The sequence below is a fragment of the Eleginops maclovinus genome, chromosome 22 (assembly GCF_036324505.1).
Source record: "Eleginops maclovinus isolate JMC-PN-2008 ecotype Puerto Natales chromosome 22, JC_Emac_rtc_rv5, whole genome shotgun sequence".
In the NCBI taxonomy this organism is placed as follows: Eukaryota; Metazoa; Chordata; class Actinopteri; order Perciformes; family Eleginopidae; genus Eleginops; species Eleginops maclovinus.
The window spans coordinates 10,510,175-10,524,429 of NC_086370.1; the positions used below are offsets into that span (position 1 = coordinate 10,510,175).

At 38.4% G+C, this 14,255-nt stretch overlaps 3 protein-coding genes across 4 annotated transcripts; 2 read left to right on the forward strand and 1 right to left on the reverse strand.

The window, feature by feature from the left end:
* Window positions 1–101: 101 nt before the first annotated feature.
* On the forward strand, window positions 102–3,138 carry si:dkey-76k16.6 (uncharacterized protein LOC566817 homolog). The gene is made up of 5 exons (XM_063874567.1): window positions 102–299; window positions 471–581; window positions 666–774; window positions 1,259–1,385; window positions 1,489–3,138. Exons 1-5 carry the CDS (start codon window positions 228–230, stop codon window positions 1,907–1,909), a joined length of 840 nt encoding a protein of 279 aa, XP_063730637.1. The 5' UTR covers window positions 102–227; the 3' UTR covers window positions 1,910–3,138.
* Window positions 1,221–3,949, reverse strand: mgme1 (mitochondrial genome maintenance exonuclease 1). The gene is made up of 5 exons (XM_063874566.1): window positions 3,239–3,949; window positions 2,899–3,136; window positions 2,683–2,815; window positions 2,349–2,479; window positions 1,221–2,074 (listed from the first exon to the last, which is right to left on the reverse strand). The coding sequence occupies exons 1-5, from the start codon at window positions 3,753–3,755 to the stop codon at window positions 2,035–2,037; spliced, it is 1,059 nt and encodes a 352-aa protein (XP_063730636.1). The 5' UTR covers window positions 3,756–3,949; the 3' UTR covers window positions 1,221–2,034.
* Window positions 3,950–4,247: 298 nt separating this feature from the next.
* Window positions 4,248–10,399, forward strand: snx5 (sorting nexin 5). 2 transcript variants are annotated; one of them, XR_010164984.1, is made up of 13 exons: window positions 4,248–4,417; window positions 5,649–5,753; window positions 5,842–5,952; window positions 6,169–6,290; window positions 6,417–6,540; window positions 6,844–6,939; window positions 7,048–7,153; window positions 7,262–7,337; window positions 7,454–7,493; window positions 7,601–7,687; window positions 7,910–8,131; window positions 8,231–8,316; window positions 9,153–10,399. XR_010164984.1 is itself a non-coding variant. In XM_063874565.1 (13 exons), exons 1-13 carry the CDS (start codon window positions 4,382–4,384, stop codon window positions 9,201–9,203), a joined length of 1,200 nt encoding a protein of 399 aa, XP_063730635.1. In that variant the 5' UTR covers window positions 4,249–4,381; the 3' UTR covers window positions 9,204–10,399. The 2 variants fall into 2 exon arrangements, 1 of the variants encoding a protein (XP_063730635.1); XM_063874565.1 differs by having other exon boundaries at window positions 4,249–4,417; window positions 7,972–8,131.
* The last annotated feature ends 3,856 nt before the right edge of the window (window positions 10,400–14,255 follow it).

Genomic DNA, 14,255 nt, shown 5'->3' on the forward strand with positions numbered 1-14,255 from the left:
GTAAAGGTATAGAATAGCAATAGAGGACTTTTTTTAGTCACGTGTCGAAAGTGCAACTCGGATATCCAGTCTATACTCGGAAGCCCATTTTAGCCTGAAAAGAAAGACGCCCACTTTGCACTTACTGGCACGCTCTACAGACTTCCATGTTTTAGCGATCTGCTGTACTGCAGTCCTGTAAGGGTTCATTGATATTCCTGACTGGGGAGACTTCACCAGAAGTGACCATGGAACTGACCGCAGAGCAGCTGAAAATGGCTGAGATTCAGCTGAAAAGATATTTACCTCGATCTCAACAGGTGTGTCCAGCAGAAACTACTGTAAAACACTGATCGTTTATTCCATAGCCTATTGCAAGCCGATGGTGAATGATAAATGAATATTTTTGATTGAACAATAGGTTGAATTTATCCATTTCCTCAATAACTGATCAATTTAGATTACTTTAAAACCATCTTTTTATTTTGTAGGTGTATGGTTATTTGGTCCTCAGAAACAGAGTCAGATCAGACCCAGTGAGAGTTGTTGTGGATAGATGGCCAGAGTTCAATGTCATTGTCTGCAAATCGCAATATGAACAGGTAAATACTTATATGTGTATTCAACATATATTTATCCGTATTTCTGCATATACTTCAATTCCTCACATCTCTATTTTCTAACAGAAGGGGGATCTCTTCAAAGACACACCAGTTTTTGCAATTGATGAAGCTATTCTAGAGGAAATCATAAGGAACTCCAACGTTTTTGACTGGACCCAGTTCATTTGCATTGGTAACACTTTAAAGTTTATTTTAATGAATAACACTGTTGTTATTCAGTGTCAGTCATTGCTCTCACAAAGTGGCACTATGATCACGGAAAACAATCAAATCATAAACACACTGACCTTGGCAGTCCAAAAGGAATAATGCAGATTTTGCAATGTCATCTTCAGTTTTCAATTGTATTGTCTTTTGTTTTATTGTGTTCAAAGTTCTCCCAGGAATAAGCTATCTCATGCCACCATTGAATGGTTTTCCAATACCACACTAAGTGCAAAGATCAGTAACATAGAGCCATTACAAAACCTAAATGATTATCTATCCAGAGGACCATAGAGCAAAAGGCTAGTAAAATAATCACAGGTGAAACAGTAAAGGGTTAGATAGAAACAATGTGATGATAGGGATTAATTAAAAATGTATATAATATAGAATATAAAAATCCTTTTCAACACATTTATTAAAGTATTTTATTGTCATATCTTATCACAAAGGAACGAATCTTGGCCAAATGGAGATATTCAAAGCAGTGGCATCAGAAAAAGGCGTGTCCAGCCGCCAGCTGGCACTGTGTCACATGATGATACTTGAGGATGTATCCAACCTTCCCTCTATAGACAGGTAGAGCCTAACCATGAGGTTTAAGTTAATCATTATCTTAGGTCTAATATTTCAACAATAAAGAAAGCTGCTCTGAAAGTCCATCTGCTCTGTTCTGCATCAGCTCAGGTATTTCACTGAGCTCTCTGGATGAGTCCCACGTTGGCTTGGTGAATCAGATGTGGAAGTTTGCGGAGAACAAGGATGCTGTGAGGATGATCCGGAACATGCTTGCAAACTTCCCCTCATGCTGTGTGCTGGACGCAGAAGGAAAGCCTGTGTCCTGGATCCTGATCTATGCCTCATGTGCAATGGGCATGTTGTACACTCAGCCAGAGCACAGAGGGAAAGGCTATGCCAAAGTCCTGGTCAGCACCATGGCCAAGAGACTCCACGCTCAGGGCTACCCGGTGTACTGCTTCATAGAGGAGGAGAACGAGACCTCCTACAAGCTCTTTACAAACTTAGGCTTCACTCAGGACCCTTTACACAGGGAAGCCTGGTTTGGATTCAATGATTTTGAAACACCTCGAAGAAGAAATTGACTGAAATGATAAGTTGCTCAAAGAACATACTATTTCTAGTCATTGGTAATGATAAATGTAACCTTCCTACTGAATGGGAACATGTTATATGTTGTAGTTAAGGTTCTCAGGTGATATTACAAATCTTATCTCTTTTGCACAAAAGAACTTGAGGCATCACTTGACCTGAAATGAAAAGGAAAACAAGCTTAAAGTAATGTCAATGCAATTAAATGTAAATTCTCAATTTTAAATATTTGTTTCAATTATTATTGTTTCTTAATAATGTCAAATATAACATTTAATTGTTACAACTGTAGCCAAAAATCAAGTTTTAGATCAGGTTAAAAACAGCATTGATAAACAGTAATAATACATTTACCTCAAATCAATGATTAATACAAATTAAAAAAGCAGAAATTAGTTGAAATTATTATTTTCAAATTGCTGCCTGCTTTACCTTTGTTCTGGGAAGTTTTCGAGACGAATCAGCCACATTTTCCAGTACTGCAACATTAGCTCTGAGCTCAGCTGATGAGCATGGGCAGGGGAACCATCCTTATAGGCCACTACAATGAGACCATTTTCAACCTGCAATGAGAGGACATCAGTTAGGTTGTTATTTTGTGTGACACACTGTATGTAGCTTACATCCAGTATTTATAAAGCTAAATAGGTTCTTAAATATTCTATAATTTATCTTTCAACTAAGGAATCAGGCTGGGAGACAGATCAACAATCTAGGTGAAAAGCAGAAAAATAAAAATATCACATTGTTTATTTCAGTAGATCACCTGGTACTTGTAGTTGCCATCACTGTTCAAAGCCCCGGCGTAGGCTGCCACCTGAATAGGATTGTCAAAAGTGTTGCTTAGGAATGGTTTGGGCTTCTCTGAAGTCTTCCAGTCAATAAGACATAGCACCCCCCTGCAGCAAAAAATACAGGCAGTCAAGCTGAGTAGTGTGTGGAATAAAATTATATCTCTGTGTGCAAATTCAAAAATATTTACCTGTAGCGGGCAACACAATCTACAATTCCCAGATAGTTGAGCTCGGCATGTTGCACAGTGCTTTCAGTGGCTCTCACTGCACTCACATCTGCCAGAACATGGGAGATGCTCTCCATGTATCCCAGTACCTCAGGTTGGAACACTGCTTTCTCAGAGGATTTTTCGCCAATACTTGTTGCATCTGATATCAGAATGTCCTCCACAGCAGAATGGAAAAGCTTCCCTTGTCTAAATAAATCTGATAAAATAAAACAACTTTTGGTCAGTTTTTACTCTAAACACCACACATGTAAAGTTACAATCCCACGCACGGTTTAATAAATTAACATTATTATCTTACTCTGACTGTACACTTTGAAGCCTTCTTCTCCAAGTTGTGCGATCATCTTCCTCTTCCACCTCTCCAGGTAGAAGATCTGCTCTGGGGAAAGCGTCTGCTGTAGAATTCGTGTCACACTGGGTACCGAAGACCTGCCTTGGCCCCGGTTTAACAAAATCCGGGCTGGAGGTCCCGACTCAGTCTCCTCTGTTTCTACAGTCTCTTCGCAGTGCGAGAAGGGATGCAGGGTTTTGGGTACCCTCACCTCTGGTTCCGAGGCGGGTGTTTGAGCGTTGACAACAGGTCCATAAATGTGCTCGTCCTCTACTTGGAGAGTCTCTGGGGTTTGGGAACTTATCTTGGATGACATGACAGCCTTAACTAGAGAGGAGTAGCGCTCACTGTCCACTGAGTTGTACGGGCTGTGTCTCTTTGGGGAACTTAGGCAATGACAAGCAGAGAAATTGCCCACAAAGAGGGAGGTGCATTGAGGGACAACGATGCTTCCAACGCACCCCACGCGTTTAAGAAGGTACATTGTTTCGACTTCCACACAACAAGCTTAGAGAAAATAACCTATTAGACAACTAACGACATAAACATTCAGTGGTTACAGTGTTTAAAGTATTTGTAAGTTGTTAGCCTCCATGTTGGTCGCGGTACTTGCCCCAGCATGTTCCAGAGTAACCTGTCCAAACAAAAAAAATGGTTTCTGTGCGACGCGCCTTTTCGGTTGCACCAACTTCCGGTTTTGTGGTGCATTTGCAGGAACTTTCCCAGGATGTGCAGTGTGAATCTGAGCCTGTGCTACTTATTTTTGTCATTTTCATTTACTTCTTATGCATTTTAGGCATTGCCTGTAAATCGCTTACTGGTAACAAAATAAAGTATTGTTTTTTGGAAATGATTTGACATACATTTAAGGAACAAATATGTGACATGATTGATAAAGTTGAAAACCAATCGTAGCGTTTGTGAATTCGCCGTCGTCCAATCAATTTAATTCGAAGGCGGGATTAAGACTGGCGTTTGTCAGGTCCGGATTGAGACGAAGAAAAAAGGGTTTGACAGCTAACCAGTCAGCAGAGTGGGAGCTTCCTGCATATAGTTTTGTTTTTTGGGTTGTTGGCCTTTTCTTGCTGTTTCGTCGATTTCAGTCCAATCATGACATCCACCATAGACGAAAGCAATAAGGAAAAGGTATGTTAAATGGTTCGCGGCATGTTAATAGCAACAAAAGCCAAATCAGTTAGCATCAAGGTAGCTAACTTTAACGGTTTGCCTCTGGCCGCTAACTTGTGTTGTTTTCTGTCTAACCTACATACCGCTAGCCTCAAGCTAAAACTAGCTAACGTTTAATCGATCACGCTATCAATAGGTGGTTTACTTTAACCCTGTGATATCAAACTGCATTCATGTTGGAACCAATATTGTTTGCTAACATACTGAAAGTGTTGAAAATATGAAACGGTTTACGCTATTTTTTCACAACAACACAAGGCGTAAGTGAAACAACAACGTAACGTTAGCTTTTTTGGCATGTTGTTATCTTTATCTAGTGTTTTCACTCAATTAAACGAAGGTTTTGTACAGCACGCTGGCCTCTGGTAACTCAGTGGAATTGTGAGAAGTTATTAGCATTCTGACAGGTGTCAAACAACTCAATGCTGATTTTAATTTGCAGGTTTTGATTAACTTGTACTTCAATCTGGAGGATGTAAAGGTAGTTTGTCGGGAAGTTGTGTTGTGTTTCTAAAATGTTGTTCATTTCATTGAAGTCAATGAAGAAAGACTGACAAGTAAACTTAAAAAAGAGTAAAATCTTAAATGACCACAAACTTGAATTAAAACGTTAAAACACAACTTATAATATAATTTGTGATAGATATAACCTATAAATTAACAACGGTGCACAAGGTGTATAACTTGACCAGAAAGTAAATGAGTAAAGTAAAGATAGTTTATTCTTTATTCCACAATATATGAGATCAACAAGGGTGTGTAACCAGGCTTTAAGCAAAAGCAGGACTGGATTCTGAGCCTACTGTTGGATAGAAGATCAGCTGCCTCCAGACCTTTAAAACCACAGCAAGACACCATGGAGGGTGATGGGCTTCTGGCTCGGAACATTGTAACAGAACATTCCTCTGATAGCAGCTATTTGTATATTGTCAGGCTAGGAAAAACCCCAAACACTGAGGATTTGTGATGTTGGTGATACCAGTAAAATGTTAGTTATTAACCCTGACTGATAACTGCTATTATTGAACCAGTGTTCATAATGCAACTGTCCGAACCTGTGCTTGATTAGTGTCTCACCTAAATGCAGTGCCATTTTTTACAGTTCACATGATGAGTGACTTGTGTGTGTACACAGAAGATCTGCCAGCTACACTGTCTTGGATAACCTTTGTGTATTCTTCCTCTATAGATGCGCTCTGTGTCTGTAGATCTAAACCATGATGCCTCTCTTCTCATTGACATTCCTGATGCGCTCTGTGAAAGGGACAAAGTCAAGTTTACAGTCCATACAAAGGTAAAACAAAAAGAAGTGTTGGACCCCAACACAAATTAACTTCCAACCTTTCAACAAAATGCAATCAAGCTATTTATTTTTTCCCCAGACCACCATTAGCTCTTTCCAGAAGCCAGAGTTCTCCGTTCCCAGGCAGCATGAAGACTTCATCTGGCTACATGACACTCTGGTTGAGACAGAGGACTATGCTGGTCTTATAGTAAGTTGGTATACTTTCAGACATGACTTAAAAAAGAAAGCAATATCCCTATTTCTTTAGGCCTGTGTAAAAGAAAGAGAACCACTGTGTTTCCTGTGTCATCCTTTTCAAAAAATCTGTTTTTGCATAAATACTATATAACACATTGAGGCCATTTAACCTTTCAACTAATGTATCTTAATTCAATAATTTTTTCTCTTGCTTGATCATTCATAGATTCCACCAGCACCCCCGAAGCCGGACTTTGAGAGCCCAAGAGAGAAAATGCACAAACTGGGGGAAGGTGAAGCAACTATGACTAAGGAGGAGTACAGTAAAATGAAGCAGGAGCTGGAGGCGTAAGTCACAAACAAAAACCCACATATTGCGTTGTATTCTTTAAAAAGTTTCATCTTTGATCCTTTACAAAACTCTCTGAACACATACAAATAAAAATCTTCTTGCTGTCCTTGTTTTTTTTTCAGTGAATACCTGGCTGTGTTCAAGAAAACTGTCCAAGTGCACGAAGTCTTCCTGCAGAGAGTGTCTTCTCACCCCATGTTGAGCAAAGACAGAAACTTCCAGATTTTCTTAGAGTATGACCAGGATGTAAGTTCCCCGTAATGCTGACTTCCTTTCCTGAGTTGTCCGTTGGAAGAGAGGAAGTGGAGTTTACTGGACACATGTGACACATTGCTTCCATCCTGCTGTGATCAGCACTTATGCTTATCTATATAGTCTTTGTCAGTCAGTGGCTGTGGTGTTTGTTAACAGAACTTGGCTAAGAGTTAAACACATCTATTGGTACATTGCAAACATAACTTCATACCCTACTTAGTTTCCACAACATATCATACACTGATTACTTCTCATGGATTTAATATGAGTAATCTCTAAACTCTGTCATTTAAGCTTACTGTGAGAAGAAAGAATGCCAAGGAAATGTTTGGAGGATTCTTTAAAAATATGGTGAAGTCGGCTGATGAGGTCCTAATCTCAGGAATAAAGGTGAGCCTTATGCATTATACATTATGTGCCAAGAAACGAAATCATAACTGCTATGTTGTAGCTACTTCCACATTCACCTTTTGCTGTGTGTATTTTTGTGCTAAACAGGAAGTGGATGAATTTTTTGAGCAGGAGAAGACATTCCTGCTTGACTACTACAGCAAGATAAAGGATTCTACTGCCAAAGCAGAGAAAATGACCCGCTCGCACAAAAGTATAACTTTTACATTGCCATGATAATGTTGATTTTGAGTCGTGGTTAATATACACATTGATATATGAAAATTGTTTAATTTTGATTGCCTTTTTTTTGTCATTACAGACATTGCGGATGATTACATTCACATCTCTGCCACTCTGAACAGTCTCGCTGCTGATGATAGCACAGCAAATAAAAAGTGAGTTTAATTTCTCAGTTAAAAGGTGGATTATGATGATGCCACCTGTATTAAATCACATTACTTGATTGGACGTAACTTCAGAGTTTTGCATGTTATGGCTTCACCTTTCTAAGGCACCTGGAGAAGTTGTCAGACCTTTTTGAGAAGCTCCGAGTAAGTATAGCTTCAATTACCAACAAAGCCTTTGTGAATATTTATCCTGATGTATACTTTCTGTACATTGTGGTGGCTGCTAAACGTTATATTTCGTGTCGCTGCAGAAAGTGGAAGGAAGAGTAGCATCTGACCAGGAACTGAAGCTCACAGAGCTGCTCAGATATTACATGAGAGACATCCAGGCTGCCAAGGTGAGACATGTTTATGTTCTGCCTTTATTCAAGATGCACAACAATACAACATTTGTGAAGTTCATTTATTGCTGCTTATCAAACAATTTGCAACCTAATTCACCCAAGCAAAACTACTCATCGAAATAACAAACACTCTTCTACTGGTCACTGATAAAAGCTCTACTATATTTTTTTGTCCTGCCCTTCTCTACAATCTGCTTTCTGCAAACTTGACATTAGATTTTAAGATTCTCTCTCTTCATTTTCCTATTTCTCATTTTAAACTTTCTGGAACATGTCAGGACCTTTTGTACAGGCGAGCCCGGGCCTTAGTTGACTACGAGAACTCTAATAAGGCTTTGGATAAGGCTCGACTGAAAAGCAAGGACATTCCCCAGGCAGAGGAGCACCAGCAGCAATGTCTGCACAAATTTGACAAGCTCTCAGAGTCTGGGAAGAAAGGTTTGTGCATTGGTGCAAAATAAATGCCGACTCACTCTCACAAGCAGTATGTCCTGTGCAAGCTTTTATTTTTAAACTGGACACTTGTTTTTCTCATAGAACTCACCAGTTTCAAGGGCAGGCGTGTCGTGGCCTTCAGGAAGAACCTCATAGAGATGGCTGAGCTGGAGATAAAACATGCCAAGGTGAGCATAGCAGATGAACAAATGTATAAACTTTATCTACTTTCCTATAGGCACATAACCCCTGTGTTGATTATAGTTATGTTGATTTAATCATCAATCACCATTACACAGCCATTAATAAAACACCCCAGCAAAATCATATGTCAGAAAGCAATAATTATAACAATATAAATGATATTATTGAGGATTCAACACATACTGAAACATCAAAGTAGAAAGGTTTGTGTCGTGTTAAACTCAGCCAGTTTATTTGCTGGAAGTTGTAAACATGGCATCATTTTAAAATTACGTTTAACCCACCTGTTGCTTCTTTGTGAATTTCATCTTTTACACTTCTTCGCCCTTGAATCCTCCAAGAGACACACTTTATAAATCACCAAAATAAAGGACTGTTAAATTACAAAAAGATATAAAATGTATTCTCTTTACTGCACTTGTTGTCCTTATCCCAGTATGTGTGGTAATAGTTTTATGCAGGTTTAGTATCAAATACTTGCTGCATTATCTTAAAATCTTTATAATTTCAGTAAGTCTGGTCTGTGTAATGATGCTCATGTACTTTAGAACCTTCTAAATGATTTCTCTGTCAACACACCTTTGACATGTCACAGAATCCCTCTTTCTTTTCCAATTCAACTAGCTAGCATAATCCATTTAATGAACTCCAAATTGAGATACCAAGTTATTCAGGGATTCACCAGTAAAATATGTTGTTTACACTTGCAAATGCATTGACTGGAACTCTTAAACACATGACTCTAAATGGGATACGGGTGTGCATTTAAAGGTTTTATTGCTTTCTTAGTACTGATACTGTTTTTTCCCTGTCTCCACAGAACAATGTGACTGTATTGCAGGGATGCATTGAACTGCTCAAGAGCAACTGACAAATATTTGAGTTTTCATGTCCTACCATCACTAAGTGACCAGTCATAGAAAATGAAAGCTTGGTGTCCCAGAGACCTTGTATGGTCGTGACTCCAAGCCCTATCTTTGCTCCCCACCACGGGTCTGATGCCACTTTAAACCCCTGCACGAGACTGAGCGTCTTGAAAGCAGAATGTCTTCATGTCTACAGAGTCCCTGTCCCCAGGTCAACGGTCCATCCTTTTCCATTATTTATGGAAGTCTAACTCAATATGGCTTCAGCCTATTTCTTGTTTTCCTGCTTTTACATTATGCACATAGTAAAAAAAAAAAAAAGCCTTTGTGATCATGTTTTTGCCTCCATAAATTCTGACTAAGTTTTTCTCTCATGTACACTCTTAAATACCCCCCCCCCCCTTTTTTTCTTCTGCAATGCATATTGTTGAATAGCTATAATATGTTTTATTATTCATATGCTTAATCTGTTGCGGCTTTTTTTGTTTGTAAATGGAACAATTTTAAGGAGGTAAACCTAGTGCCTGTGCTCTGGTGTAAGACTTTAAACAAACCACCCATTCAGTAAAGACAGACTGATGACTGACTCGATAAGCGGCAATCTACAAGTGAGTCAGGAATGGATAGTTAGATTGTTACCCCCATTTTTGTATGCAAGAAGTGGCACAGATCCCACAGTTATCGAAGATTAACAGTATTTTTGCAAATATGGCTGAACCATAGGAGAGCAGAAGAGGTCAAACACTCTATCATTTTTATCAAAGCTATATCAATATTAGTTCTGACTCTAAATTAGCATTTTGGTTTTATTTGCACAAAGCTTGCACTACATGTAGGATGCCCTTAACAGCTTCTTCCCCCCACCAACTTCTGTCCCCCACTTTTCCGTGTGTGCTTATTGTTGTTCCTTCTTTATTTTGCCCTAAATTCCACTTGGTTTGTAGTGGGGTCTCGTGTAGATCCTTTAAACATTTTGCTTGTTTAAAGCAATTGTAAAAAAGATGCACTAAGAAGATTGAAAAACACTTTACAATCATGACCGGCTCAGCGGATGTTAAAATGCATTATAGTTTTCTAAGAAATTGAATGTATTTGTAATGGATTCCAGCTGTGTGAAGACGACATTATGCTTTTCTTACAGAACATTAGCATTTTTATAAATTTGTAATAATGGCATTGAATAAATCTTACTTTCTCAAGATTGATCTGTGCCAATTGTGTTTTTAAGAAAACTTATCTATAAGTTGGTAAACTAAAGAGTGCCCTATCAATCCACTAGGTGGTGTTATCTATCTGTTCACTGTGTTTCCACTAATGTGTAGGCCCTTGAATTTCCACACAGCTCTAATGCACATTTGTGTTAAATCCATTGACCACATAGGATCCTGTGATTGGACTGTGGAGTATTGGCCAAGCTTTGAGGAAATGCCAGAGTGCTCATGGGAATCCCCACCAGCAAAATGCACATTTCATGTTCTACTTCATGAGTAGCACTTTGCAACATAGCCTGAACAAATAATCTGCAGCAAAACAACAGCTCCTGTGATATAAATATCTATCTATTATACGTATCTAAAGATAGGATAGCACTTCAAATAAAAACTGGCATTTGCATGACTCACACCCATACGGTGGAGAAAGGTTACGCCTAGTGAGACGTGGAAAAAGAAAGTTATAATGATCACGTGCATTGACAGAATATACTGTACTTGCACAAGATGGATTTGTCAATATTGACATCAGTAGCAGTCACAGTGACCTATTTTGGTCGATTTCGCTGATTGGATGAAACAACACACTGGAGCCAATGAGATCCCAGCACATTATCAGTGCAAACGGGTTAGTTTGCCAACTGGGTAAACAGTGTTTGAAAGCATGGCAATAAAGAAGTGTTGAGATGGTGGATCCAAAAAATACAACCTTCTTTGGAACGTAAAGACGAATAAGTAGTATAAGACGCAGACTATATGTTGATATAAGATGCCATGGTCTAGTTTGTTTGAAGAGAGCTTATTTCCCTTCACTATATAAATATAGGCAGTTACCGATCTGAGCATATCAGCATGAAACAGCAGTGCAAAATGTAATCTTTGTCATGTTCCACTTGCCAGGCAGCTGTGAAATGATGATAAGAAATTTCCTCAGTTCTAGCTCTAATCGCAGAAATAAAACTTCCGAGGCAATAGAGAACTGTTTCAAATCTGTGCACAGGCGTAAAGGAACAAATCTGCCTGCTTCAAAGACTGGTTGTGCTGACTATGAATTCCCTTATCTCCCCTTTAGGCACGATTAGATCATTTGAAGGCTCTAAAATGATGTTAAGAAGTACAATTTTGCAAGTTTTCAAAGCTTTTGGAGACATCATTTATGGACCATTAATAATTTATCCAGCTAAATCTTAATCATCCCAAACCTTTTAAAATACTCACACACTTAGACAATCAGGCTTAACAATCTGAGGTTGCATGATGAAAGCTATAATAAAAAGGACACAGCAAATAAAAGAAAAGTTATTTGTTCAGATGTACTTTTTAATGCTGTGTCATGTCCTGAAACTGTCTGAGATTATTGATTTATGAACTCCTAGTTCTTTTGAGTGAGCTTCTGAATACACCTGCCTCAAAACATGACAAAAGCCTGAGAGCCGGACTGGTGGCATGAAGCATGAAGCCCTCCTCAAATAGAAACCGTGTCCTCTGAAGGGTCTCTCTTTTCATAAAGAAAAAAAGTGCACCTGCAGGGCTTGCTGACATAATTGAACTATCAGCACTTCCTTATTGAAAGAGAACAGGGTGCTTCTTACTGGTGTCCATCATGTAAATGCACAGAGAAAGCTCTATGACAGGATTCAGGTTAGCAGTATGCAGGGTGACAAATAAGCAGCTAACTTAAGTTTGTTACTTCTGGGAACTTATTTAATTTAAAACTTGAGGATAATCACATCATTATTGCTGATTTTCAAAGAGTTTCAAGTTACATTTATGGAAAAGCTAAGTTTGGAGGTACTTCATATCGTAGACAATCTGTAGGACAATTATTTTCTTCCTCAATAATGCAATCCTGTCATTAACCCAACACTAAAAGGCTGGAATGATCAAAGGCCAAATCTTTCCTAGGTTAGTGTGCCCTGCCCTATTCAGGCAGTCTCTGGCTTTCATACAAACACTCTATAGCAACAAAACGACACTTGCAAAGAAAAGACAGATATTTCCTATCATCACAAAAGATAAATAAGCATGACAGATCATATTAAAATGCATTTGATGCAAAGTTCTTTGTTAATAGGGCTACTTATCGCCTTGATTATGACATTACAAATACAAAAGAGCAAGACAAAGCTTGGGCATGTCTCATAATGCTGAACTGTCTGCAGCTGGCACAATACTGAGTCAATGCGAGAAAAGGGAGTGAGAATGCTACACACCAGTAAGGCAAATTTGTACAGTCTATGTCAACACCAGAAATGCTTAGTGATGTGCGTCAGATGTAAAACACTAGTTGTGAGTTTTAAGAAACCAGTGGCCAAATAAAGACTTATGTGGTATGAGGTTGTACATAAACTCATCAGAAAGTTGCATGCGAGGTTACAACACTGTTTTGTAAAAATGATTTGACCCAGGACTTGTTTTTATAATCATAAGCAAACAAAATGCTACCTGTTCCATGTTGGTGTTACTCGAAACGCCATATTTTTGTGATGGAAAAAGCATGTCACATTGGACGTTTTATTTTTTATTTGTACAAAGAATTTGGTTTATTGTTATGTACTGTATACACCTACTTAAAAGTGTTGAACCAAGTAGTTTCAGGAGAGGTTGTTTCAAGGATGCTTATCGATTTTCAAATGCGTGCTTTGGGTGTGTACAGAAGAGCATGAGACAAAGACATACTTTATTCATGCCTGAGGCAATTTTTTTTCTTCCATTATGGGTGAAGAAGAGCTCCACATTTACTTCATCATACTTACTTAACCCTCTTGTAATCCTCAGATTTACTTTACACCCCTTATCCTCAGGGGTCATTTTGATCCCAGTTGTTTAAATCTTTCAAGAAAATTATCATATTTCACGTTTTTACCAAAATGTATGTTTCTGGTGCATTGGGTTTCCTTGTTTGACTACCTCAATAAACATTTAATGACGTACAAAAGGATGTGTGTTAATGCATCCTATTAATACAATTTCTTTGGGCGTTCATATAATAGAGGGTGCGGTGTACAAGTCATAGTGCTAACAATCTTATCCTGCAACTCACAGGTGACATTTCCGAGACATTAAGGAGTTGCTGATCATGTCTGGTATGCCTGTTGCCTTTTTTAGAGAGGCTTACTTATGAATGTGAAAGGCTTTTGATGCTCTGGTCAGCATAGTATCCTATTGGAGAAAAAAAAGTATATTCCTTTAATAGGAAATAGTCAATTAAAATAAAATGACTACTTTGGGTAATAAAATATAAGTACAAATTAATAGTTGCAGACATACAGTGTTTTTATCTCACCCCCACACATCTATTTCAAATTCAAATAAAATACAGAACTTTCCAAAGATACCAAATATGGCAGGCTTTATTAAATTATAATTTATTATTACTATCAAATGATGCACAATCTTGAATATGTCTATAGTATGTAGCCTACTAACCATCATATAGCTTTAAAGTAGAGGTAGAACAGCTGATATATCTTCATGGTTGAAATCAAATTCCTAATGTTTAATAAAGGGCTTCTGTTACTACAGCTGTTAAGTCTAACTGTACATGTAGAATGCAATGGAATGGAGTATGATACCCAGGGTTTGAGAGGAGCAGGACGTCTCTCTCAAAATAGCGAACATTACAAAAGGAAAAGATGAATAGCCTGCTTAAAAAGATTTCGTTCAGCAATTTCCATGAGTAAACGTATAGCCTAGGTTACTTTTCTTTTCAAAAGAAACTTTAGTTTGACTAAAAAACGACACGACTCCACAAGCCTTCTTATTTCCATAAAGAATACAACTCCCATCATGCTCATTTCCGGTTTGAGTGCCTCCCAGCCAATCAGAAGCCTCTTGGGTTTATGG

Excerpts from the sequence above, each read along its gene's own strand:
- si:dkey-76k16.6 (XM_063874567.1), top strand. The coding sequence starts at position 228 with ATGGAACTGACCGCAGAGCAGCTGAAAATGGCTGAGATTCAGCTGAAA. Across the intron at positions 300-470 it reads ATTTACCTCGATCTCAACAG|GTGTATGGTTATTTGGTCCT; the intron begins GTGTGTCCAGCA and ends TTTATTTTGTAG. Across the intron at positions 1,386-1,488 it reads AACCTTCCCTCTATAGACAG|CTCAGGTATTTCACTGAGCT; the intron begins GTAGAGCCTAAC and ends GTTCTGCATCAG.
- mgme1 (XM_063874566.1), bottom strand. The coding sequence starts at position 3,755 with ATGTACCTTCTTAAACGCGTGGGGTGCGTTGGAAGCATCGTTGTCCCT. Across the intron at positions 2,816-2,898 it reads GATTGTGTTGCCCGCTACAG|GGGGGTGCTATGTCTTATTG; the intron begins GTAAATATTTTT and ends TTTTTGCTGCAG. Across the intron at positions 2,075-2,348 it reads GAAAACTTCCCAGAACAAAG|GTCAAGTGATGCCTCAAGTT; the intron begins GTAAAGCAGGCA and ends TTTTCATTTCAG.
- snx5 (XM_063874565.1), top strand. The coding sequence starts at position 4,382 with ATGACATCCACCATAGACGAAAGCAATAAGGAAAAG. Across the intron at positions 5,953-6,168 it reads AGGACTATGCTGGTCTTATA|ATTCCACCAGCACCCCCGAA; the intron begins GTAAGTTGGTAT and ends GATCATTCATAG. Across the intron at positions 7,154-7,261 it reads AATGACCCGCTCGCACAAAA|ACATTGCGGATGATTACATT; the intron begins GTATAACTTTTA and ends TTGTCATTACAG.